Here is a 27,308-nt window from a genome sequence, read left to right on the forward strand (position 1 = left end):
TTTCCATTAGCAGTGTCTGTTCAGCCCATGCATGTTCCCTATCCCTCCTCATCCTGGACACCAAGGCTACATAGGATTGCATAGGTGAACCGCTTCAGTTCTTTCTCAACCGCCTGGACCTGAGATGAAGCCTTAGCATGCCTGCCTTGAGCACGTTGGCTTTCTTGTATACAGTTTTCCTATAGTTGTTTGTTTAGGATTAATTAGTTGTTAGTGATAGTTATAGTTGCTTGGTTGGTTAGGTAGTTAGGTAGCTAGCTAGGTATAAGTAGAGAGAGGATTGTTTTGCTCCTCTCCCTTCCCTTTGGGAGCTTTATTCTCCTGGCAAGGCATGCCTGGCTCACCAGTCTTAAATAGTGCCAATCCTGCTGAGAAGCTACACCTGTTAGCACTGTTCCCTCTAAGCTGTGCGCATGTGCATGCGCACACAGATCCTAAATCCCGCGCACACGGCGAAACACTGCGCTCACAAAAAATGAAATACTACATCGGAGCTAGGCCGAAATATCATTTACGGGCGACTTTTGACATTGTTTGCCCGCCATCTATCAAAACAGCCAGATTCTACTAGCTGGCAAGGGGGGGAAGGGAAAGGAGGACAATGAATTTTTTGTATCCCTCCCTGCCAGCATTTCAAACGTGGAACGTTGATCACGTCAGGATGGTTGGGACCCACGCATCTCCTTGTAGTCTGTTCATTTGGCTGTGTACAAACTCAAGTACTTGTGAATAAGTCAAAATGCCTGGCCGTAGTTGCTAAGGAACTGCAAAGATTTCCCAGAAATGAACAAAGGTAAGTGTTTTCATAATTGAAGTCTTTCAAAGGCATTGGACTTCATACATTTACTTGTGATGTTTTGCCATTTTCCCGTGGTTTTTTGCCGCATTTTTTTGCAATGCACAAACTTCCGGTATCCTGATCTGAATAATCTCCCATTTGCCCTTTTGTCGAGTCACGCTGTTAAGAGCATTGAAATAGTAGCCATATAATAAAAGTATTAATTTTAAATAAACCAATCTGGTAAAAAAATCAATCCCAAAATGTCACTGTCTAGAGGTCTAAAGCGTAAAAGAACAGCGACTTCATTTAAATCTGGATGGCTGGATGAGACTATAGAGACAGTTACACCGAAGTCACATAGTGTAATGCTTGTTAAACTTGGTGAAATATTCACATATGATGAGGACAACGGAGTGGTTTGTGAATATTGTCGAGATGCCAGAGCTTCAGGAGAATTTTTAACAGGAAGAATGTGGAACGATATATGGAAGTTGGATTTCTTAAAGCGTCATCTGTCAGATAAGTCTCATATAGATGGTGTAACAAGACTTAGAAACAAAAACCCTTCCTTATGGAGTGGATTGCTTAGCATGATTCTTGAAAGTCCAGTTGAAAAGCAGAGGAGGCAAATTAATCTTGAACGCAAGCGCTCAAACCCAGAAGAAATTAAGCTACTTATTGACAGTGTGTTGTTGGCTATTAAAATGAACAGCTCAGTGCTTTCTGTTCAGGATATTAATGACCATATGGAAAAGTATGCGCGCATACCAGCGAGCTGGAGAAGTAAAAATTATGCTTTTGAATTTCTTGAAATTATCAACTGCATTGTCCAAAATGACCTAATGCATGAAATAGCATTGGCAATGTTTCATACTCTAGCTGTTGATGAAAGCACTGATATATCCATTAACAGATACCTGATACTCTACTTTAAATATAGATCCATAAATTCTGCAGATTATAAAACTTCGTTTGGTGGATTATTACGATTGCAAGAATGTGATGCTGTTTCAATAGTGTCTGCAATCAAAGAATTTTATAAAAAATACCAACTTGATCTAATGAAAATGGTAATGTTCACATCTGATGATGCCTCTGTGATGTTGGGCAAACTCAATGGCATGGTGGCTTAGCTGAAACGTGATATTCCACACTTAGTCCAGCATCGTTGCGTTGCACACCGGGAAGACTTGGGGATTTCCAATACATGGAAATAGGTCAAACTGATAAGAGACATCGAAACCTTAGTGAGAACTGTCTACACGGAGTTCTGTCGGTCATCCAGGAGAAAATGCAAATTTCAGGACATAGTGGATGCTTCTGAATGCGAGTCAGTGGCTTTCAGGCCACTCAATTAAGTGTGCTGGTTATCTAGGCACTTTGCACTTTGAGCAATTATTCGCAACTATAATCCTCTTCTGGAATATTTTGAGCAAGACAAAGATACTGATCCAGTTTCTAAATGCTGCCACAAAAAGCTGAATACCATGGAATACCGAATAACATTAGAAGTTTTGAATGATGTTTTGTCGGAGCTGGCTTCACTATCCACGCTGCTCCAGAAACGAGGCCTTACACCTCTTGAAGCATTTCACCTTGCCCGAGGTAAACTGAACAATATCAGAAGACAGTACCTTGGAGATTCAGTCTTATGGAGTGACAAAGTTAAGGCTCTCTTGGATATGAGCTCTCAAGAAAATAATGAAATTGATACCAGTTCCATAATAACTTTCATAAACATCTTGTGTGCACATTTGGCAGACAGGTTTACAGAGGATGAAGTCCAGGAGTGGTCCGCTTTTGATTGTGCAGCAATAGTTAAGTGTGACTTCAATTTTGGAATTCATCAGGTCAAATCCCTATGTTCAAAATACAAAGACTTTCTTGCTGAAGAGATTGTTATAGTCAGTCAGTACAATGACTTCAAGTTTGTAGTAGCTGAAAGAATCAAAAGCCAATTGGTTTTAAGTTTCCCAGATATGGTGACATTTGCTCACCAGAACGAACAGTTTCAGGATCTTGCAAAGTTGATGGATATTGGAGGAACATTCCTAGCATCAAGTGCAGACTGTGAGCGTGGCTTTAGCTTAATGAACACTCTAAAAAACAAACTACGGAATCGTTTACAAGTAAATCATTTGGACATGCTGATGTGTATTAAGAGTTACCAGCTGGATGGGGGACTGATAGATCAGGACAGAATTTATATTGAATGGGCAAATGAAAAAGATCGCAGGGAAAAACAATAAGGTTAGTTTAGCAGTCTTTGACATTTCGACCAATACGGAAATTAAAATGCATTTGTAATTACATATCTTATTCTTGGCTGATAATCATTTATTGATTTTTTTTTTTTAGGAAAATTTTAAATTTAAATCACAAACTCTTGTTTTTCTTTTTTTACTTATGATGTCTCTATCTGAAAACCCATACAAATTGACATAAAGGCATACTTATTAAATTGTCTTTATCATATGTTTATCAAAATCTTTTCGGACATGTGTATAGAATGAAAGGTGAAAGTGGACACCAACGGGCAGAAGCCTCTGGACTGATAATGATCATGATTAATATGTGCTTGATATATACTTGTGATTGTCTATAAAAAAGATCATAAATCGTAATGCTTAAAACTAGCTTCTGCTTCATGAAGAATGGTTAAATTTCCTTTTTCTAAGTATTTAAAAATGACATTTATAAAATAACATGGTGTAAAACTATTATTATCACAAATTGCAAATTACAACTTTTTAAATGTATAAGCATTTTACTCGCTTGGGCGCATTTGCCTCATGGCGCACAAATTTGAACTCTGCTTCAAAAATTTGCACAGAAGAAATTTTTTGTGCACACGGCCTGTCAAAAATTAGAGGGAACATGGCCTGTTAGCAATGACTACTCTAAGAGTGTCCATTGCTTGGGGGAGTCCCATGTCTCCCAGAAGTGCAACTTCTGCCTGGCTCTCAAATCCAGGGCAAGGAAGAACAGGGAGATTAAACTCAGACTGTTAATGATGGAATGCTCCCTTTAACCATCTTCTGAGTCAGGTCAGGAGCCCTCCGCCCAAACATCTGTCTCCGGATAGATCCAACACCCCTTCAACCTCGGCGCAGGCTTCCCATAAGAAAGTACAGACTTTGGAGGCTTCTGGAAAGATTTCTAAAAAGAGGAGCATGGACTCTCTTTTTAAGGAGTCAGCTCCGAAAAAGCCCAGGTCCCCTGTGAGATCTATGGTCTCCAAAGCCTCAACCTCTCAGCTCAGTGCTGTTGAGTCAAAGGATCTCCTCTGGTACCAGTGAGACTGTAAAGTTCCAGAGCTCAGAGGAGAGATACAGCTGCAACAGGGCCTCAGTACCCTCTATGAGGGACAAAGAGGGAAAGCATAAGCATTTCAGACTGACACTGTTGGGCTCAGCTCCGCCATCTGTACCTACCCATTCAGGACCCTCGGTACAAAACAAGCAATGGTGCCAGACACCATTAGCGCCTGCATCAGTACGCCATCATCGATTACTGCTGGCTTTAGCTACCACATCTATACTGATCCCCTAGTCAGTACCACAAGAGTTCAGATACACGAAGGACCTGTGTGTAACAGATGAACTGGAGACCCCGCTTCTCACTGGTACTGAGCATTTCTTGGTACCAAGATCACAATCTCCAGACCACCACTGTCATCCAGTACCACAGGACTCTCCACCCTTTTCTTGGGTGCTCTTCCATTGGATGATACTGAGGAGGATGAAGGAGATTTCCAGGCAGTCTCTTCTAGTTCTGTATAGGGATCTCCAACATATCATTTCAGGAGCCCATTCATTGACAGTCACAGGGAAGATCACCACCCCCACTCCTTGATAGGCCTCTCCAATGGCCCTACTGGGAACTTTGGGCTGTTTGTTAGCAGCAATTTGCCAGATCACCAGTACCATCTCATAGAGAGACTAAAGTCATACAGTCCTCTCCTTAGCAACCAGCACTTCACCCTGCCCGCAGGAGGGACATTTGAGGAGCAGGAGGCCAGGGCAGATCAAGAGGCTACTCATCAAACACCTATTTCATCCTCATCTCCAGACAAGGCGGTTATGCATCTGCCACCTTCCATGACTGATGGTTTTTGGCAATTTCAAGGCCTCATAAAGAGGATAGCTGACGCTCTTCAGATTCCACTCGAAGAGGTCAAGGAGTCACAGCAGAAACTGTTGGATATCCTGCATTCAGCAACACTCTGTAGGGTAGATTAACGATGCTTTCCTGTGTCAAGCCAAGACTGTGTGGCAAACATCTGCTATTGGTCCACCAATGTGTAAATGGGTGGATAAGTACTACATTCCCCCTAAGTACTCTGATTTTTTTGTTCTCCCATCCTCCACCCAACACCCTGGTGGTGGACACAGTAAATGGGTGGGGTAAGCAACACCTCTCCAAGTCTACACCGCACAACAAAGTCCAAAAGAGACTGGACCTTTTTGGATGGATGTCCTACTCATCAGCAACCCTATAATTCAGGATCATAACTATCAGGTGATCATGGCCAAATATAATTTTACAGACTATAATAGATTTACGGCCTTTGTTGAACGTCTACCTCAGGAACTTTGGGAGCAATTCCAGTCCCTCATCTCAGATGGCCAAATATTGGCCAGAACAGTTCTTCAAGCATCCTTGAATACTGCAGACACTGCTGCCAGGTCCATCTCCGCAGGAATAATTATGTGCAGGGCATCCTGGCTCCAACTCTTGGAGTTTCTGAGAGAAGTCCAAAACACTGCTGAGGACCTACCTTTTGACAGTTATAAGCTTTTCTTCGAGACCATGGATGAGTCCTTGCACAGACCGAAGGACTCTAGGGCTACTTTATGATCCCTGGTCACATATATATACATACAAATAAAATAAGATATAGTAGGTCACAGACTGCCCAGAGACTTCATCCTGTTCAGTTCTCTGGATTCTACAGATCCACCGAACCCCCAGGAAAAGACATAAATTCTAGAGAAAGAGGGCTCACCTACCCTCCATGACCACCCAGTCATCTTCAAAACAACAGCTTTGACAGGTCACTCAAGGGTTCAAATCCTTCCACACCTTTGGTTTTGCAGCAGTGTCCATTTGCCCACCTCCCCGTCTTTGCAGACTGCCTTTCCTATTTCCAAAGTACTTGGAGGCACGGATCACTACAGACAAGTAGGTCATAAGATCAGGCTATGCCATTCATTTTATGTCCTTCCTTCCCTTCCACCCCACCTTTCCTGTCCCTCTTCTGGGACCCCTCTCATAAGCTTTTATTGAGACAAAATGGGAACATTCTCCTTCAGTTAGGCGCAATAGATCTGTTGCCATCTCCTCACAAGAGACAAAAGGTTTTACCCAAAATATTTCCTTGTGCCAAAGAAGGATAGAGACTGATCTTGGCACTATGACTTCTAGACAAGTTTGTAAAGTTTCAAAAGTTCAGGATGGTGACTCTGGCAACCATAATTCCTTCACTGGAGAACGGGGATTGGTTTTCAGACCTCGATCTACAAGATGCCTATTTCCATATAAGGATACATCCATCACAGAGGAAATACCTATGTTTTACTATAGGTCAGGATCATTTCCAATACTGAGTGTTCCCTTTTGGCCTTTCTTCAGCCCCTACAAGTTTATCAAAGGTCCTGGCAGTAGGGGCTGCTTACCTCTGATGAGAAGCAATCCTAGTCTTCCTGTACCTTGATGATTGGCTACTCAAGGGTCATTCCTATAAAGCAGTGCTATCTTCCATCCAGATGGCCCTTGCTTTTTTCCAATAGTTGAGTCTCCAACTGAATGAAAAAAGTCCATGTTAATCCCTGTACCAAAGATAAAGTTTCTAGGGAGTTCCTCTACAAGTGAGGAACTCCCTAGATTGGTGGAAAGATCAATTCTACATCTGTGTGGGTGTGGGGTTTTTTTTTTTCTGTCGGCCAGCTCTATCAGATGCATCATGTTGGGTTGGGGATCTCACCTCAATGCCCTCACAACTCAGCAAACTAACAAATAATGGAGTAAACCAGTCTCCGCATCAGTCTTGGAATTCAGGGCAGGCAGGAACGCCTGTCTTCATTTCCTACCCCTCATAAGGGGAAAATCAATCAAGGTCATGACAAACAACATGTCCTGCTTGTTCCCTTTATAGTATTCTTCAAGGACAAAATCTCTTTACACCTGCACCCTAAATTCTTACTTATGTAGAGCTTCAGTACCTTCATTTTCTAAACATTACACATTGATCCAGGCCACCAGATCTGATGCGGTGCTTGGTACTGCCATATGATCTTCTATTCTGGACTCCATTCCGAAGCTCCCTCCTCCCTCTTGGGGACACTGTTCAGAAATCACCTGAAGTGGAGCACCCAAAGGGATATTACTTGAAGAAGATGAGGTTACTCACCTTGTACAGTAACTCTGGTTCTTTGAGATACGTGTCCCTATGGGTGCTCCACTACCCACCCTCTGCTTCAGACTATTCTCCATGGGATGTTCATGTGGAGAAGGAACTGAAGGCAGGTTCACCTGCATATCCCTAAATAGCCTTGGTGTCCAGCATAAGGAAGCATAGGGAGCATGTGCAGGCCAAATGGACACACAAATCTCCAATCAAAGGCTAGAGAGGCACATGCTTAAGTGGAGCACCCATAGCGACACACATTGTGAAGAACCACAGTTACTGCACAAGATGAGCAACCTGTTCTTATATGCCCTAAACTGAAGGTAAATAAACAGACTTGGGTGGTAGATTTCTGGAGGTGAGACAACAGCAGGGCATTTTGCTAACTTATAAATTTGTTCATGTTGCGGTTGTTTGCCATGAGCCTTGCTTCCTGACTTGTGCTAATGGACTTATGTAGGATATATACACAGCACAAATACTGGCCATGTACTGTCTACCCTAATTAGATTGAATTTATGGCCCACTTCTCATAAAATGCTCCAAGCAGCCATTTCACTGTTCTATAAAAAAGGTAGAAAGGAAACCCATTTCTTAACAGTTTCCACTGGAAGGCTTTTCTTGTGTGGGAAGGGGCAATATGATGCGTTTAAACTGCCCTATAAAGAATTTTATTGAGTTGTGACCCGTTAACCTGGTCTTAATGAAACCCAATTTCTCCACTGAAGTGCAGGGACATATTAGACATGATATTTTTCTAGAAAATCATTTTAAGCTAGATTGTGCCTTGATGCTTCATGGGTGCACAAGGTGGGGGAAGATATTCCAGAAGCCCATGCCCCTTCAGAGCAGCAGGGCACAACTGAAGTCCTGTCATCCCCCCTTTGTGTGGTCCATGGTGCTCAAGACATCCAAGATGATGTGGGGTCATGTCCCGCTACCTTGCCCCAGGGGGTCATGTCAGATACGTTCACATCGTGACCCCTGTTAATCTCTCATGGCAACTAACCAAATCTGACAATAGACCCTGAGACTGCAATAGAAGACATAGCTGTCAATATAAACAGACCCTTTCAGAGTCTCCACCAAAATCGGCACATAAAATCATCAGTTTTTATGTGGAGAGATTCTCTGCAGAGAAGGCTGACATGAAAACAGACATTGTGTGCTTGCAAGAGACACATAGAGAGACAACTGAACCAAACATCCCTGGTATGCATATTGCTGTGAATTTTGAAAGCAACATCTATGGCAGCAAAATACTTTTATGTGACAAAAGACTAGTGAAAACCACTGCTCCAAAACACCATGGTACAATAGAACTTATCATGGTTGAACTTAATCAAATGGTAGTATTTGCTGTTTACAAACTGCCAGGTGAACGGTTTGGATGACCAACCAAATATCCACTGCCAGAAAAACTGTCAGTCACAACACCATCTGGGGAGACCCCAACATTGTGGAAGAAGTTGAGAAGTGGGCAAGAACAAGCAACTTGACCTTGATCTACAACTTCAAGGGCACATGCACCTTCCAAAGCACACAATGGAACAAGGTGTACAGTTCTGACCTAGCCTTTATCACCTCTGAAAATGTAGGCAATTTCAGAGGAGGTGGTTTGTGATAGAAATCCCAAGATTGCAGCATTGACCAGTGCAAATGACAATAGAAGCTGCACTACAACCCAGGGAAACAAAGTACCTGCTGAGATTCAACTTCAGAAAGGCTGACTGAGAAAAGTTTACCTTTCAGTTGGATGAATCCATTTATAGCATTACTCTGACACATAAGCACAATGGGGAATTTGTCTCCTGGGTGTGGAAAACTGCCCCAAAGCTCATCCCTAGGGGATGCTGGACACTCTGTGTAGCTGGGCTTTCAGAACAGACAAGCCAACAACATGAGAGATATTCAGAACTGTTTGACCTGGATCCCTTTGGTGAAGAAACCCCTGGGCTCAGGGAAATGCTTATTAAAGAGATTGGGAAGGAGTGATGCCATCACTGGAGGGAGCTGATTGAAACAACAAATCTGTGCCATAATAGCAAAAAAAAGTGTGGATCACCATTTGCAAACTGAACCCTGATCAACAAAAATCATAGCTCATCACTGCAGTCTCTCCCAACCATGCTGTGTACCAATTATCCTAAGTGGTAAACCAACCCATGAAACAAGTCAAGCAGCAACTTTTCTCACTCTAGAGAGAGCAGAATCTACAGTGAACAGCTCAACATTGAGGAGCTGACAAGAGCCATGAAAATGCTGAAATGTGGAAAGGCAGGTGGACTCCATGGTATCAACTATTACTACACTTTGGGATGAGAGTACAGAAATGGCCGCTTGACTTCTTTAACTCTTGCATGGAGACAATACAGATACCCAAGCTAAGGAGACAGGCCGAAGTGTTTCCACTACTCAAAAAGCTCCTACCTCTGCAAAGAGTTGCCACCCTGTATACTCAGTCTGCTTAACCTACAAGCTATATAAGTGGATGAGAATGGGTAGAATAGTGCCAGTAATGGAAGGGCAGCTGACTGATATCCAAGCCAGTTTCCACCCGGGACATTCATGCTGTGGCCAAGATATAAACCTAACTCCATACACTGAAGATGGCTTCGAAACCTGTAAAATTACAGAGCCTGTGTTTGTTGATCTGTTAGCTGCTTACAATACTGTGAACCATTGTGCACTTCTTCTGAAATTGGCAAGAATTTTGAGAAATTGCATGCTGGTCTCTTCCCTGCTGAAGTATTGAAGTTTCCTTGTAGATATGGATGGTCAGAAAAGTCGACGGCATACTCAGCAGAATGGATTGTCCCAAGGTTCAGTGCTATCTGACTGGCAGTTTAATGTCTACTAATCAAGTGACAGCTGGGATGGCAAAGACTGATGACAATAAGACCAAGTGGAAGCTGAGGAATGACCCCAAACGTGCCTAGGCAAACACTGGAACACTACCTGACATAGATGGTGCCCCTGTCAACATGCTATTCTCCCAAGGAAATGTTTGAGATAAATGACAGTAACAGGTCTTGGCTGAGGTTTTGGAGTGACAAGCTATGATGATGATGAGCTCCCTCCCAAACCAGCAGAGTTGTCAGACTATGGAAGATGGAAGGATCTTGCACTTCCTTCAGGGGCATATCAGCAATAACACTCCCCATGCACACTGAGGGACCCAGGGAGGCAGAATTACTGTCAGAGCTCCTTGTAGGGTGATTTGCCTCCATACCTCACAGTGCAGGGCTGTGTCTTAAAGTCACATTTGAGATCTTTGTAATTTATAAGGACTAAGGACTTATCCACCCTATAGTTCTATGATTAGTTCAGTATACCATGCTGTTTCATTCTTTATTCATAGGCCCAGATCATACTTTCAGGCAAAAAAAAAATGCAGGAAGAGATTCTGGGGCAAAAAAGCTCTGTGGGCATCCCCTCTTGTGATCCTCCCAGAAAAGGCTGGAGGGCCTTCTCCCCAAACGTTTACATTCTAGGTGATCTGCTGGAGACTAGGACCACCTAGGCAAGGGCCCTGTGCCTCTACACTTGGTTCTGGTCACCAGCTACCTGACAGAGTGGTATCAGTACAGTAATTTTACCAAGGACTCCCCTTAGCTGTGGAAGCTCCCAGGGCCCCCAGGGAGGCTATATGGAAAAGATAACACAGCAGAGATGTCACAGATCCTACCAAGTGCCCCCTCCTGTCCACCCAGTAGGTCTGCTGAGTGGGGAATCCAAGTATTTGTGCTCTAAGGCCCACAGGGACTTTGGTGCTGGGTAAAGATCTGGCAACACACAGTGCACTCTGCCTTCTCCTATCTTGGAAACAGTCCCACTCCCTCCTTAAACACGCTGTCTGTGCTGCCTCTATGCCATTCTAGGATTCCCCTCTCTCAGGGGGAATCCTTGATTGCTCCTGTAAGACACCTTTCCGATTGCGCTGGGGCAACCCAAAGCAGTTAGGGTTAAGAATTGAAGCTGTCATGATCCTGAGAAAAATATAGATCACCCCCAAAATAACAACTGCTGCTTTAATTGTTTCATTCCAGCCTCAGGATTTGCATTTCTAGAATGTATCAAGTCCTTACACATTGGCATTAAAGCAGCAGGTGAACCCCAACAAGGGACAGAAGATTCAAGCAGCAAGAAAGAAAGGGAAAAAAAGGTGTCTGTTGAGTTATTTGATGCAAAATCAAGTTGGATGTAGCAGCTGAAAAAACAACTCTTCTAAATCTACTCTAAGCAAAATTCTGGCATGAGGATTGTCTGTCCCAGACATTTGGCACAATCAGAGGAAAGATTTGATTTGCTTAGCACTGGTTTTATTAGTACATGCATCTAATTGAACCTTCAAAGATAATCACTTCCCTGTTGAATGACATTGCCAGTTCAATGGGCTTCCTTCTCAGTTCTCAGCTACGGTCTTCCAGGCAAATGTAGTTGTCAGTAATGCAGTTAGAGAGTTCTGTTGGGAATTCAACAGAACAGACTGATTTTTCTGAGGTCATTTCAGAAGAAATAACTGCAGTGGTGGGAGATACTCATTTTGGAAATCTATTACATTTGGTGGTTTAGCCATGCATTTTAGACACACAACCTCCAAACCACATGCTGGAGTGGTCATAGCCATAGTTTTGTTATTAAATAAAAATGCTTTGTTTATGTATCTGTGTGTGTCACTTGGGTATTCCCCTTTCCTTCCTGTCACCCCTCAGTCACTGGCTACAAAAGAGGAGATGGGGTAAATCCACCAGAAAAGAAAAAAAGAAAAAAGAGAATCTGTTCCTGATCAAAAGGACAAAGCATTTCTTTTCAAGGAAATAAAAACATCTAAGAAAACTTAGCATAAAGGGGGAGAAGGGTGGGTAGGTTAAAGCAACCCGTGGGGAAGCCTAACATGAAGCTTTCTGTCCTTCCGCTGGAATGTGCTACAATAATATTTACCCCAGCTCTTTAGAAAAAAAAGTAAGTGTTGTCAAAACCCTGTTATTCTATGACATCTACTGGGCCAGTGCATTAATACTGATGTGTTATTCAAGAAGACATGCAAAGGAATAAAATGCTATTGACAAAGTCAGTTTTTGGTTTCCAAGCTGTAATATTGTACAGCAAGTATTGATGGGTTTAGTTGTCTGGAGGCAAAAGGGACAAAGGACTAGGAGGCTCTGTTTTGTGAGGCATCAGCTGTTAATGTAACTGATTTGTCTGGCCAAAATAATGCAAAACAGGAACTTGCATTAAAAGTTCCTTTAGCTTTTGCAGTGTTTGAGGGTGTCTCACTTTCTGTAGCTATACAGGCCCAAATTTCTTAAGGAATTTAAGCATTGCTTGACTGAGTGTTGCAACACCCAACTGACACGAACTTAAATCTCATTTTCAGAAATGATTCAGGCACTTAGGAGTCTAAGCCCCATTGACTTTTAAGGAGATTTAGGGCTTGTCTAAGTTGAGTAACAAGGTGCCCTATGAGTGTGTGATTTCTAAAGCACACTAACATGTTGATCCACATATGCACCAGCAGGGTCTACACGGACCAATTAATGCTCAACGCATTAGTCTGCTTTAGAAATCACACCTCTATAATAGGGTTACCATATTTAGTGCCTCCGAAAGGAGGACACTTTAAAGGGGCCCCAGCCCCGCCCCCAGCCCCGCCCCCGCGCCCGCCCCAACCCCGCCCCTCCCCAAAGTCTCCGCCCCCTCCCCTGCTTCCCGCGAACATTTGAGTCGCGGGAAGCCTGAAGCAGGTAAGGGGGGTGGGTGGGGGGGGGGAGGAGGCACGGCCCACCCCCGGCACCGCAGGTCCCCAGCCCGTCCCCCGAGCCCCCGGCCCGGCCCGGCACCGCCGGCCGAGCCCCCGACCCGGCACCCGAGTCCCCGGCCGGGCCCGGCACCCGGCCACCCCGAGCACCGCCGGCACCCGACCCGGCACCCGAGCCGCCGGCCGAGCCCCCCGGCCCCGGGCCCCCCCGAGCACCGCCGGCCGAGCCCCCGGCCCGGCCCGGCACTGCCGGCCAGGCCCCCCGAGCCCCCGGCCCGGCCCCGGGCCCCCCCGAGCACCGCCGGCCGAGCCCCCGGCCTGGCCCGGCATCCGAGCCCCCGGCCCGGCACCCGGCCCCCCCGAGCACCGCCGGCCGAGCCCCCGGCCCGGCACCCGAGCCCCCGGCCCGGCACCCGGCCCCCCCCGAGCACCGCCGGCCGAGCCCCCGGCCCGGCCCGGCACCCGAGCCCCCGGCCCGGCACCCGGCCCCCCCGAGCACCCCCGGCCGAGCCCCCGGCCCGGCATCCGAGCCGCCGGCCGAGCCGCCCGGCCCGGCCCCGGGCCCCCCCGAGCACCGCCAGCCGAGCCCCCGGCCCGGCACTGCCGGCCAGGCCCCCCGAGCCCCCGGCCCGGCACCCGAGCCGCCGACCGCATGTCCGATTTTCCCGGACATGTCCGGCTTTTTGGGATTTCCCCCCGGACGGGGATTTGGAGCCCAAAAAGCCGGACATGTCCGGGAAAATCCGGACGTATGGTAACCCTACTCTATAATGCACATTGCCGCACCATTTAGACAAGCCCTTAGACTCCTAAATCAGTTAGGCATTGCAGCGGGGAGCAGAGCAAGGCCTAAATTCCTTTTAAAAAATTGGGCCTACAACTTTTTGGAACTCTTTTGGTGGAGTAGTTTCTATGGTCATTTGTGGCAGGAATTTGGAAAAGCACATGACCATTCTTAGGAATCTCTGTCATTCTTGTTAATTTTGAGGTCCTAGTATTTTCAGAGGAGTCTCTAGCATTATCTGGTTTGGGTTAATAAATTATTCAAATATTTTAGCTGCAGTGTTGCTATATGGCATTTGCTTTTATTACATTTTAAACTTTTTTTCGTGCCACTGTCAGAACTTTCTTTGGACAAATTTCACATTCTTCTCTGGTTTGGCCCCAAACCAGGATGTGAGTACCAGTGGGATCTCCATACTACCATCTTGCTGAATACTTTTCATACATACTGAGATGCTAAAAGGTGGCTCTTGAAAACAATATGTGCCATATGGTATGGTGCATGTGGTATACCTAGAACTATCATCATCCACAGGTGTTTCCCAAAATCCACCGGACACATCCAAAATACTGAAGGGTTTAGTTCCACTCAGTCTGCTACTTACTTCTTTCACATTTGGGAGCTGAAAATGCTCTCCCTTTGTAGCTTTGTTCAGTTCCTTGGGATCTAAGCATATTTTTGGGGACTTGTTTTGTTTTTCTAATAGTGCAATTGAATTTATTGAGTCAGTTGCTTCACTGTTCCTTTTTTTGTTAAGCTGCCCTGAGCCATCTTAGCCAGCCACTGGAGGATAGTCTCAGTGTAGAATGATCCTACAGTGGAATAGAGTAACAAGAGCATGTCCTATACCACCCCTCCCTTCCAGGCTATGGTTAGACAAAAGGGGGCAGGAGTAGATATCTCTGGACATCGTCAATCCCAATTGCTGTAATGGCTTCTTGGAGACTTTCGTAGCTGACATAAATTAGAGGAGCCTTCAGACTGCTCTAATTTATGCCATAGACTGGCCTGGTGCCCGGACAACTCCAGGATTGATGAATGCAAAAGTAGGCTTAAAATCACTTTTGCATCCATTCCATCTGCAGCTGCAGCTGCAGCCGCAACCAGTGTTCCTCAACCACTGCTGAGAATCTAGGCCCCAAGTGTTTTACCTTCTTTAGAATTCAATTTCTCAATGTGCCAGGGGGCGGGGGGAGGAGAATAGTTGGGTTTCATCATGATTTGAACAGAAATGAAGTATTATCCTTAAGGCAACTCATTTAATCAAATACTTCATCAAATTCTCCTAATTCATAATTTCATTAATATGTTTAGATTTCCATTGTGAAAACTTATTTCTTCACAAACTTTAGTCTCTTTTACAGGCTGAGATTCCACAGCTACAATCAAAATAATCTCACAGACTCCAGACTTGTTTTCCCAACTGCTGGTGATTTAAATCCACTGCTGATAATTTTATCTTTGTTAGTAGATTTATTCCTGATTTTCTTTGTTTTCTGGCAGCACTTGGGCTCTGGTATCAAGTTTGATTGTATTGAAGTGTCCATTCAGTTCACTGTCCATTCACCATTTTCCTTGATATCGTCATGGGTTTATATAGCTCTGCAGTTATACCACTGATTTTTGCGATTCACTTCTTCCGCAAAGCTCACAAACAGTAACGTGTGTTAAAAAGAATGCTTTCACGAATTAAACAAAACTCCGTTAAGACACCTTTTTTCTCTTGTTGTCATTAGGTCTCCCAGCATCTTGTATGTTGGGCTTGAGCTGTCTGTCTTCTCTTATTTTATCTAATCTAATTGTATCTATCTAGTTACTAGCTGTAGTCATCAATGCAATATCTGAGCTCCTACATGGTATCTCTGTATCTTTGTAACCTCCTCATGGCAGGAACCATGTTTTCTTCTGCGGCTTGTATAGCATCTATCACACCTTGTTAGGAAATAATAATCATTAGATTATTTAGAGTAAATCTGTGACACTCAAAAGAAACGGAAAAAAGATTTGACGGTTCTTGCCAAGTCAGGGCTTTGGCATGACTTTGTTTCCAACTTATTCTATCATCCAACTCTACCATTTGCTTTCAAGAGTGACTATTGTGTAATGAATAACCAGCTTATGCTTTTATGGACCACTCCAGAAAATTACGAATAACAAACTAGAAAGAGCCAATGCAGCTTCATTGATTTTATTTATTTAATTTGTTTATTAAAATACTCTAGCTACAAATTAGCTATCTTTGATCTCCATTTATCATTGTTTTGCCCACCTTGAAATGTATACTCTTGAGGTGAAACCTTGGCTTCCGTGAAGTCAATGGGAGTTTTGCCATTGACTTCTATGGGGACACATTTTCATCTGTGGTGCATTGATTAAATAGACTGAGAAGTTTATGTAGCTTAACTCATGTCATGGCCTTTGTATCATTTTCAGAAATACTGTTGTGTAACTTCCTACACCAAACTCTTCTCAGTGAATCACCTCAATTAATATTATAAGTCACCAACCAACAGGACACTACTGCAACTATTTCTTTCACCATGCCCAGCAGGACACCAGCTTAAACAGTGCTGCAGGATGTTAGGATTGTAGACATGTACACCTACAGAGGATTAGAGGATTTGTATAGTAGTTTTCCTCCACAAAACCAAACAAATGTCTGGGGAAAGTCCTCCTTTATATTAGAGAGGGGTGCAAATGTCAGAGATAGATTTTGAACGCTCAGAGTTTGGGGCTGTGCAGATTCTTGATTTTGTTTTAACCTGTTATAAAGTTAGGCATCATTTGCAGAATTTGGATTTCAGTTCAGGTTCAGATTACAAAACCCCTCAAATTTGGGGTAGTAATGACTAAAGCTGGAGCAACAGCTGTAGTTAACGTTACCTGGGCATTTCTAAGGCACATTTTCTTCATTAGATCTGTTTGCTCAAATGTTCCTGAACCTTTGTTGTACTGGAAACCTTATCTATTTGGCCACAGCCCTTCAGCTGGCCACCTGAACATTCTATCTCCAGTGAGAGAAACCGGTGCTAGCTAAAAGTATTCCTAAGCAAGTAGTAAGGAGAGCCATTTACCCATAAATTCTAACTTCTGGCGAATAGAAAGCTTCCCTCTTCCTCCTCATCCTGCAAATTCTTAATCACATGAGGGATATCAAGGAGGTTGCTGGTTTGGATGGTCCCAGTCCATTTGGGCCCTGTGTGTATGAGATGGGCTGGGAGGGTTGTACTCCCCACCTCCCTTCAGGGACATGGAATGCTGTGTACTGCCTCAAACTCAGGGATAGTCATGGGTGCTATTCTGTATTCCTGTCCTCTGTTCTCTTTATGTGGTGTTTGAATAGGTACATATATGCATATCAATCATGAACACTTTTCAAAATTATGTTCATGTAAAATTTAAGATTTAATTTAAAAAAAACGGAATATCTAGCCTTTCTGGTTGGGAAGATAACCTTTCAAATAAGACTGTGCAAGGCTGTCTTTCTGAATCTGCAGAGATGTAAAATGGAACAAAAGCTTTGCCTGGCATGAATTGCCCCCATTCTTCTGAATGGAATGTTAACTCTGAACCCAAATAATAACAATTTATGGCAAATTTTTCAAAGGAGACTTGTGATGTACCTGTGAAAGTGTGCACGCATATGCAGATTTACACTTATTTATGCACATACCAACACTGTGCATAAAACTCTGGTAACTGAACGCACAGATGGTCATTTGGATGTCTATCCATTTGTGCATGCGATTGTGGTTAATGTGCATGCAAATATAGATTAGCAATTGTGCCCCCTATTTTGCAGAGAGTATTGATAATTTGACCTTAAATGTCAAATTTCTAAACTATTTCTCGGTAGATCTGTTTAATAGAAACATCCTGCAGTTCTGGGGGAGACTGTAGTAGAGCATCACTACCATTTTTTGTCTCAGTTTGACCCCAGTTAAATAAGAATGAACACTGTTAAGCACATAAGAATGGCCATACTGGGTCAGACCAAAGGTCCATCCAGCTCAGTATCCTGTCTGCCGTCAGTGGCCAATGCCAGGTGCCCCAGAGGGAGTGAACCTAACAGGTAATGATCAAGTGATCTGTCTCCTGCCATCCATCTCCACCCTCTGACAAACAGAAGCTAGGGACACCATTCCTTACCCATCCTGGCTAATAGCCATTAATGGACTTAACCTCCATGAATTTATCTAGTTCTCTTTTAAACCCTGTTATAGTCCTAGCCTTCACAACATCCTCTGGCAAGGAGTTCCACAGGTTGACTGTGCGCTGTGTGAAGAACTTCCTTTTATTTGTTTTAAACCTGCTGCCCATTAATTTCATTTGTTAGCCCCTAGTTCTTATATTATGTGAACAAGTAAACAACTTTTCCTTATTCACTTTCTTCACACCACTCATGATTTTATATACCTCTATCGTATCCCCCCTTAGTCTCCTCTTTTCCAAGCTGAAAAGTTCTAGCCTCTTTAATCTCTCCTCATATGGGACCCGTTCCAAACTCCTAATCATTTTAGTTGCCCTTCTCTGAACCTTTTCTAATGCCAGTATATCTTTTTTGAGATGAGGAGACCACATCTGTAAGCAGTATTCAAGATGTGGGCATACCATGGATTTATATAAGGACAATAAGATATTCTCCGTTTTATTCTCTATCCCTTTTTGAATGATTCCTAACATCCTGTTTGCTTTCTTGACTGCCGCTGCACACTGCGTGGACATTTTCAGAGAACTATCCACGATGACTCAAAGATCTCTTTCCTGATTAGTTGTAGCTAAATTAGCCCCCATCATATTGTTTGTATAGTTGGGGTTATTTTTTCCAATGTGCAGTACTTTACATTTATCCACATTAAATTTCATTTGCCATTTTGTTGCCCAATCACTTAGTTTTGTGAGATCTTTTTGACAGTCTGCTTTGGTCTTAACTATCTTGAGCAGTTCTCAGACTATAGTAGTACACAAGAACAAAAAGCATGGTAAGGACAAATATGGTGGCAACTTTTTTTTTTTATTTCTATGGCTTCTCTCCCTCCCCACATTCAAATGTGGAAGTGCTGGAACATCCAAGTGAAGGATTGGGGGCGGACGGAGAAGTACAGGAAAGGGAATTCTGATATTGTCAGGATGAATCACAGGCATGATCTCTGACACACTTCTTTCTCCAGCAGCTTGTTACAGTAAGAACAATAATTAACGTGCAGGAGGGGAAAGTGCTTGCATTGCGGTTTTCCTGCATGGAGCAGGTCACAAAGGTTACATTGCATCCTGAGATGGCTTTGCTGGCTTCACACGGCTCAAGCAAAACACTGACGCTGGTGACTGACCCGACGTTCTTTGGCTGTACATGCTGTATTTGTGTGTCCACCTTTATTTCGTACCTTACTAGTGAGAGTAAATTGCAGGGCCAACAAACATTACATATCAGAGGGGTAGCCGTGTTAGTCTGGATCTGTAAAAAGCGACAAAGAGTCCTGTGGCACCTTATAGACTAACAGACGTATTGGAGCATAAGCTTTCGTGGGTGAATACATATAAATTCTGAAAACCATAAGATTGAATCTAGTTTTGGAGTGGAGAAAATGTGAATCATAATGGTTAGGTTTAAAGACCAGATATCAGGAGGATGTTTTTTTGTTGCCTTTATCAGAATAATATGAGACTGGGTCACAAGAAATCTGAATATGATCTGTGTCCTGACCTATAAGACAAACAGAGCATAGCTACTGTATAGATCTCCTTGGCTTCTACTGTGCCATGCAACACTGTGACCCTAAGAGCACTCCAGTGTCAGATGGCAAGGGACTCCCTGGTACAGAGCAGTGAGTTTCAGATGGTCTGACCAGCCCAGTGTACCCCAACTCACTTTGTCATAATCTGTATCTAAAATGGATCATGTAAGGTATCATACGCAAACTGGTGACACATGGGTGATTTAATTTCATTGTGAAATGTATGTATTAACACTATAAGAAGAATTATGGATACTCACTAATATTATACTTTAAAGTCTGTGACCAAACAAAGATGGAAACACGTTTCCCGCCAGAGAGGAGGGAAGGCAGCTATCTATCTATCTCAAGTAAAATTAAGGAAGGTGCGACCAGAAAAAATAGAAGCCCCATTTATGTATACAAATCAGCAGGGGGGTGGGAAGTCCACAGGAAGGTAAGAATAGTATGAGGTCATCCTGAGTCTGGGGACAATACAGTGAGTTTGGGAAAATTTAAGGAGAAAAGAAGAAACCATCTTGATATCCATCACAAAAGATCTTTCACCTAGGAAGACCAGGGAAACCAGCACCTTGTACTTATGAAGGTCCTGACTCAGAGAAAGTCAGCCACGACTGGAGGTAAAAAGATTAGTAAGAAATCTATCTTGAACCAAGGCTATAGTTTGTTGAGTTTTAGCCACTAGAAAACATATTTTATTTTTTATTTGTTGTAACCATTTTGTCTTCATTCTTTGCACTTGAGCAGAGAGAGATGTGGTGTTTTATAAGACACATGGCTTCAGGACTTCAATCCCTAAGAAGAATGACCCTAAAACATTCTGCTAGGAGGGCCTTACAGTTGTTGCTAAAAGGAATTTATACATTTAAAAAAAATCCAAAGTAGTCAGACCCGGTATAATAGACACATGGGTATGACATCGCTGCATTTAAAGCACATGCTTTGGATCAGCAGCCTAGTTAAATGGAGCCCTTTAAGTTGTGAGGTTGGGAACACTGATCTGAAAACCAAAGGCTGGTAACCTGATTTCCAGTTTCTTTCCTATCTTGGGATGAAAAAAAGCAGTGAGCATTCACATGTTTACCAACAACTGTCAATGTCAACTTCTTCTGCAGTGTTCATGCAGTAATCATTGGTTCAGGGTTTGGGCTGATTACCCTCCAGGCAGTGCTTGGCACATTTCAGAGAGGTGATAGAGATCTCTTTTGTCAGTGTATGTTGTAAGTCAGTGATCCTCAACCTGCAGTACAAAAAGCCAATGATACATCAGGCTACAACTCTCTACCTTAATGATAAGCCTGTCTCTTGGGTATCAGAACTGGGACAGCCCATCTCCTCTTCAGTGGTGTGTGGTCAAACCTGTAGTGGAGCTAAGGCAGCTCTAAGACTGGGCTTTGGAGCATCCTAGACTTGATTGCAGATTAGAGCGCACACAGTCGAATACTAGGCTAAATTCAAGAGCTCTGAGACTTCCAGTGGCACAAAGCATCTGCAGGTATCAGAGTAGCAGCCGTGTTAGTCTGTATCCGCAAAAAGAACAGGAGTACTTGTGGCACCTTAGAGACTAACAAATTTATTAGAGCATAAGCTTTCATGGACTACAGCCCACTTCTTCGGATGCATATAGAATGGAACATCTGCAGTCTCCCTGCTCTCAGGGGACATACAGCACAGCAGCACAGCCTTAAAGGTGAGTGGCATTGGGATGGAATAGAGAGTGGCCAGGATGTGCATCTGTGGAGCGGAGATTAAAGCAGTTCTTACTCAGAAAACCCTCTGGGAAGGCCAGGCACTGGTAGTGCCATCAACCTTCACTCAGCTGAATCCCTCTGGGTACAACTGGCTGCACCAGCAAGAGAGGTTGTGATATTTGACCAGGGTTAATAAACACTTGTGAGAAGTAGAGAAATGGGGGGAGAGTGTGCAGTTTCCATGAACTGCACACTTCCATGAAGTTCTTGCAAGACCCATGAATCCTTTTAAAATGCCAGCACGATCTGTACTTGTTTTTCATAAGAATCTTGGTTACCCTAGAACTGAAGAGAGGTAATCAATAGCCATTTTATAGTCCCTCTGCAGTATATTGTACCTTTTACTTTAACTCATGGTAGTAGCTTCAGAAAAGTAAATCCACAAAGATTAATTCACAAACTTGAGTTGTAATCAATACATTTTAGGGATTTCTTGTTGTTCTGCAGGTCCTGGTTGCTAAATCTCCCGTTGCTCCATTCTCAGCTTTTTTCTACACCATTGAAAATTCTGGTCTGGTTCTTCAAGGTAAGATCACAAAGGAGATTTTGTTTTACCAATGAGTGTTTTAAGTAGGCTGAAGGCAGAAAATACTGTGATTGTTTAAAATGGTGCCTTGATAACTAATTAAAAGAATGTATTGGAGCAAGCTGGCTGACAAACACAATCACGCTGCTCCTTTCATTATACTGTTTTGAATTATACTGTATTGTGTTGCTGCGTATTTCGATATATCTGAGAGCAAATGAGCCATGAAGTAATTAATCAAGTCTCCCAGTTTTCATTCAAGGTAAAACCAAATTATTCTGGTAGCATCTCTCCAGTAGGTAGGCTTCTCGTGGAGAAACATACATGTCTTGAAATATGATAAAAATATGCAATATTATATTGTCCCCCTCTTAGCCGTTAGACTGAGACCAATAAAACACAGGAAATCATTATCACTCCCCTTTCTTATACATGTCTTGTTGTGATCACCTTAAGGTGAAGGCCATCTGGCCATAAATACACCTATGATATGTATTGGTCTATTCATTTGTTGATATGTAAACCCCAGCTCACCATACTGAGTCCACCTTTTGCTGAACTGATCTTGGTTGGTTTCCATCCATTTTCCTAATTGATCCAATTTACCAGACTAAGTTCTTAAGGTAGACCTATCAGTGCCTGCCCCTCCCATTCAGATGTATGCGATCTGACCTGCTATGGAGTTAATATTGTTTAAAATCCTCAGTCTCACAATTCCTCGGTCTTCAGTGGCGCAGAAATCACTGGCTTATCCAGGATCGGTGCAAGGATATTTTGCGCCCTAGGTGAAACTTCCACCTTGCGCCCCCCCCCCCAATGTCAAGCCCCCACCTTCCTACGGCCAAGTTCCCCCCAGGGGCCCAGATGTGCACAAAGTGCAGGGGGCATGGGGGGGGGCTGCAAAGAGGGAGGTCATATGGAGGCTCTTCCAGGGGGTGAAGGTGGCAGAAAGGGGGGTGCATGGGATTGTTGCAGGAGGTGGAGGTGGCCAAGAGGTGGAGTGGATGGGGGTGTAGTGGCAGGGAAGAGATTGCACAAAAGGGGGGTTCATTGCAGGGGGTGCAGTGGCAGGGAGGGAGTGGCACAAGGGAGAAGTGGGCAGGAGGGGGTTGTTGCAAGGGGCTGGCAGGTGGGGGGGTGTCTGTACCTGGGGTTGTTGCAGGGGGTAAAGGTAGCAGAGAGGGGAGTGCACGGGATTGTTGCAGGCAGTGGTGAGCTGGAGCCAGTTTGCACCAGTTCGCAAGAACCAGTTGTTAAATTTAGAAGCCGGTGTAGAACCAGTTCCTAAAAGGGCAGGCGGGTGAGCAAACTCCAGTCTGCGGGCCACATCCGGCCTGCGGGATCGTCCTGCCCAGCCTGCCTGAGCTCCCAGCTGGTGAGGCTTCCCCGGCCCCTCCCCCAATCCCCTCCCCTTGCAGAGCCCCAGCGCTCTGGGCAGCTCTGCAGCTCCTGCTGCTTTGAGTGGCATGGTAAGGGGGTGAGGCTGCGAGCTTCAGCAGCCGCGCGGCATCCTTACACAGCAGAATGGTAAGGGGGCTGGGCTGGGGCTGGGAGGAAGGGTTGGATAAGGGGCAGGGAGCGATTGGAGGGGGCAGAGGCTCGGGGGGTAGTGGTCAGGGGACAGGGAATGGGGGTGGTGGTTGGGTAGGTGTGGGAGTTCCGGGGGGTCTGTCAGGGTGGTGGTTGATGAGGTCGGGGCAGTCAGGGGACCGGGAGCGGGGCGAGTTGAGAAGGGGGTGGGTTCTGGGGGGCAGTTAGGGTGGGGGGGTCTCGGGAGGGGGTGGTCAGGGGACAAGGAGCAGGGGGGGGTTGATGGGTTGCGGGTTCTGAGGGGGGGCAGTCGGGGGCAGGACGTGGGTTGGGGTCGGATGGAGGGGGAGACAGGCACGTGGGGCTTGTACTCACCGCGCGGTTCCCTACTGGGTCTTTGGCGGCACTTCGGTGGTGGGGGTTGGGGTCTTCACTCACTCCGGGTGAAGTACCTGGCACCGAAATGCCGCCGAAAACCCAGAGGTAGCACGGAGGGGTTTGCACAAGGGAGGAGTGGGCAGAAGGAAGATGGCAGGTGGAGGGAGGGTCCCGAGGTTGATGCAGGGGTGAAAGTGACCGTGGTGGCTGGGGGGGGGGGAGATTGCTGGGTGAAGGTTGTCCAGAGGCAAAAGTGGCAGGACAGGGTGGGTTCTTGGGGCAGGGGGTAAACGGGGGAGAAGGTAGCTGGTCGGTGGGTGTTGGAGGGAGTGGGTCTGGCTGGGGGAGGGGTGCCTGGGTTGCTCCCACATACACCATTCCCCAGGCCAGGGACTGGACCTGCCCACCCCCCCGGCACTCTGCGGGCCCGTGCGGCTCCCCGCGGCCTGGCTAGGTACCTTGCAGGCGGAGTAGGCACCTAGCTTCCCTGCCCAAAGAGCAGAGCGCAGCTGCGCCTTCTTCCCCGCACTGCGGGCCAAGCCGGGCTCCCCGCCGCCCCCGGGGTTCTCAGGCAGCTAGCCTCCCCGCACCCGAGCCTCCTGCCGCTGCTGCCACTGAGAGCCCCAGGGGCGGCGGGGAGCCCGACTCGGCGCGGGGAAGAAGGCGCAGCTGCTAGTGCTAGACCCTCCCCTTCCCCGTTCTGCCGCCAGCTGCTCCCCCTGGGGGAGGGACTAGCCGCGCCGCTGGCGGCCCCTCAGGAGGCAGGGAGCAGCAGCAGCCTTGTGCTCCGCTGTTTAAAATTTTGGGGGCCCCTAGGCGGCCGCTTAGTCTTCCTAGTGGTTGCAGCGGCCCTGGGCCTATCTGATCCTATGAAACACTGTAAGCCTTGAATTTAACTACATACCAAAAAGCCATACTGCCAGACTAAATGGCTGGATTCTGCTAGGATAGGCTTGGATCTGTGGCAACTTAGATTGTAAGCTCTTTGGAGCATGGGCTGTCTTTTTGTTCGTGTTTTTACAGATCCTAGCACTGTGTTGTCCTGGTCCATGACTGGGCCTTGTAGGTTCTGCTTACGGTAATACCACTAATAATAACATTATACAATGGTCAGAGAAAAAGGATACTCCGACGATTTTCAGTGCAACGGATCCATTTTTGTTTGTTTGACTCAGTTGTGTGCTTGTTCGCGGGAAGCAGGGGAGGGGGAGGAGCAGGGGGCGGAGCGTTCAGGGGAGGGGGCAGAGTTGGGGCGGGGAAGGGGCGGAGTTGGGGCGGTGGCGGGGTCCCGTGGAATGTCCTCCTTTTTTAAAACTAAAATATGGTAACCCTACTACAGAAGTCAGGGACAATTTTCTTTACTTTAAGTGGAGTAGACTGGTAGGAGTGGGTATGGATATTTTTAGACTCAGCTCAGAGCAAAAGAAAGGGCTGTTTTATGTCTGTCCCAAACATCTTCATAGTTCTGGAGGATAATTCTAACCATAATTAGCAAAGTGGACCCATCTCCTGATGTATCTATCCCCAGACACTAACACTGAAAATCCTTCTTTCCCAGAGGTCTCTTCTGTCAGAACATGGAAGTGTTTGTCTGGTGCATATTTTTGTTTGTTTGAGTCCACTTTCTTCAACCAGGAGTACAGATTCCCCATTGATTGGATCCTGCCTTTTCAGAGATACAGATTGGCCTGGTCATTTACCATGATCATAGAGTAGGAGCCTCTTATAGCTGGCTTTTAGACTGCACGATTGCAGGGATATGGTAGTTGCTTTTTGCACTTTATCCTCTGTCTTCAGGTGTAAAATGTTGTCACTTTTTTTTTTTTTTTTTTTTTGAAAGGAGGATAAAAGATATACCCAGATTAATCTAAATAAATCCTTTGTCATACATTCTTTACACATCTAGAAAGCAGTTTGAAACTCTTATTTGTTTTAGCCACGTATTAGATTTTGACCAGGCAGTTATAATTTCAAATCCTTTTTCGTTTGTTTGTTAGCTATTTTCCCTTTCTTATTGCTGTGGAAAGTTGACTTTAATTAAAGATAGGGAGGAAACCAAGGTCCTGTTTTCTCTAGTAATTTTCCACAGGCTATTCCATTTAGTAGTTAACCTCCTAACCAGAGACCAGACTCCAGTGTCTGAACCTTAAATGTCACAGGACTCAATCTGAGTCTGTGCTTTTACATAACCCACCTCTGTTCTTCTTGGTTCTGTTTAATGAGTTCAGTGTTTTTGAGAAATGGTGTCTAAGCACTAAGGCCCTGTTTATGGATTCCTTACTTACACTTGTGAGCACTTTCTCAGATGAGTAGAGTCTCATTTACTTGAATGGGGTTACTCCTGTGAGTGAGTGTTCTACATTCAGCCCCAAAATGACTGTTGTTATTGTTGTTTCATTTATTCTGTTCTGAGCACCAAAAATGGGCTTGGTACTGCTCAAAACACAGAGGAAGGAGTGTAACAAAACATTTGGAAATGACTGAGTGTCAGATAGGAGGATACCTAACCTGCCAGCCAAGAGGTAACTGGGTATCTAGTACAAGGGGAGACCAGGCTTCTGCCTGAAAAGTGCCTGGGAACTATGGGAGAGGTAGAACCTGTGCTTCTTTCTGAAGAGAGGCTAGATGCTGAGTAATGGGTGACAATTAGGCAGCTAGCTGAGGCATGTCTGGCGAGAGTTGGTACCTGTGATGCTGGCTGAAAGGCAACTTACTACTAACAAATGGAATCTATCCCATAGGCTGATAGCAGAGGCAGCTCTTCCATTCAGTCTTTGTTGTGCATAGCAGTCGGTGTCAGGAGGGGGAGCACATTCAGGGCGTCTGACAAGAGAACAAGGGGATGAGTGTGGGAACTGGTGAGAAACAGCAGCTGTCTGAAATGAAATGCCCAGGATTCTTTCCTCTAACTGTGGGGGTCCCATCATTAGTCTATTACCCATGAGGCCATAAACAAATTGACATTGAAAATGTACCTGGAAATTCCTTGATTATAAAGGAGGAGAGGGGAATAAAAGACAAAGTGAAAGTTTGATTTAACAGCTCCACAAGCAATTCCCATTGCCACCTCTGAGGGATTAGGATATGTGAAATGGGCTAAAATCAGGAGGAGCTCCCCCCCCCCTTTTGTTCCATGGACCAGAGTATAATAAATAGCAGGAGAGGCAGTGCGGCTAGTTAGGGATTTCACAGGCTGCTATTTGATGCAGTTTAAGGATCTCTTCTGCTATTGTTGCAATTAAAATGGAAAGCGGAACTGTTCTCCGTTTGCAAAAGTCTCCAGCGTCCTTAGGAAAAGAGGGCTGAGAGCAAATGGCTATTAACATGGTAATGCTGCCCATTCGGAGGAGTGCATCAAAATCCTCTTTGTTGATGTAAATTGCTGCTCTGTTTGCCTGGTGTCTTTGGATCTCATGGCCTCAGTATAAGCACAGAAAATTGTTCAGAGAGACTCTAATGAAGGAAAAACCACACCTCTTATATCATTTGAGAAGAGCTCCAAGCTGCCCAAGGTCACTGCAGAGAGAAACTTCTCTGCCTTTGTAAACTTGAAGCATTCAGGGTTGAAAAGAATCCAATTATTCACTCCTTTTATTCCTGTTTTCAATCTAAAGAAATGCAACTTGACAATTGGAAAACAAGGATGACTAGTC

General features: G+C 44.9%; 1 protein-coding gene across 4 annotated transcripts in view; it reads left to right on the plus strand.

Annotated features, from left to right (window-relative positions):
* The window catches only part of RAD51B (RAD51 paralog B), a 606,119-nt gene that overhangs the window by 405,754 nt on the left and 173,057 nt on the right, over nucleotides 1-27,308 (plus strand). For 3 of the 4 annotated variants that reach the window (XM_054028316.1, XM_054028318.1, XM_054028317.1), the window contains one exon: nucleotides 21,669-21,747. The exons of the other annotated variant lie outside the window; for it this stretch is intronic. In XM_054028316.1, coding sequence (XP_053884291.1) covers nucleotides 21,669-21,747 — 79 coding nt within the window. The remainder of the gene's footprint in view (nucleotides 1-21,668; nucleotides 21,748-27,308) is intronic. 4 annotated transcript variants of the gene reach the window in all.

This window comes from Malaclemys terrapin, chromosome 4 (genome assembly GCF_027887155.1).
Source record: "Malaclemys terrapin pileata isolate rMalTer1 chromosome 4, rMalTer1.hap1, whole genome shotgun sequence".
Classification (NCBI taxonomy): domain Eukaryota; kingdom Metazoa; phylum Chordata; order Testudines; family Emydidae; genus Malaclemys; species Malaclemys terrapin.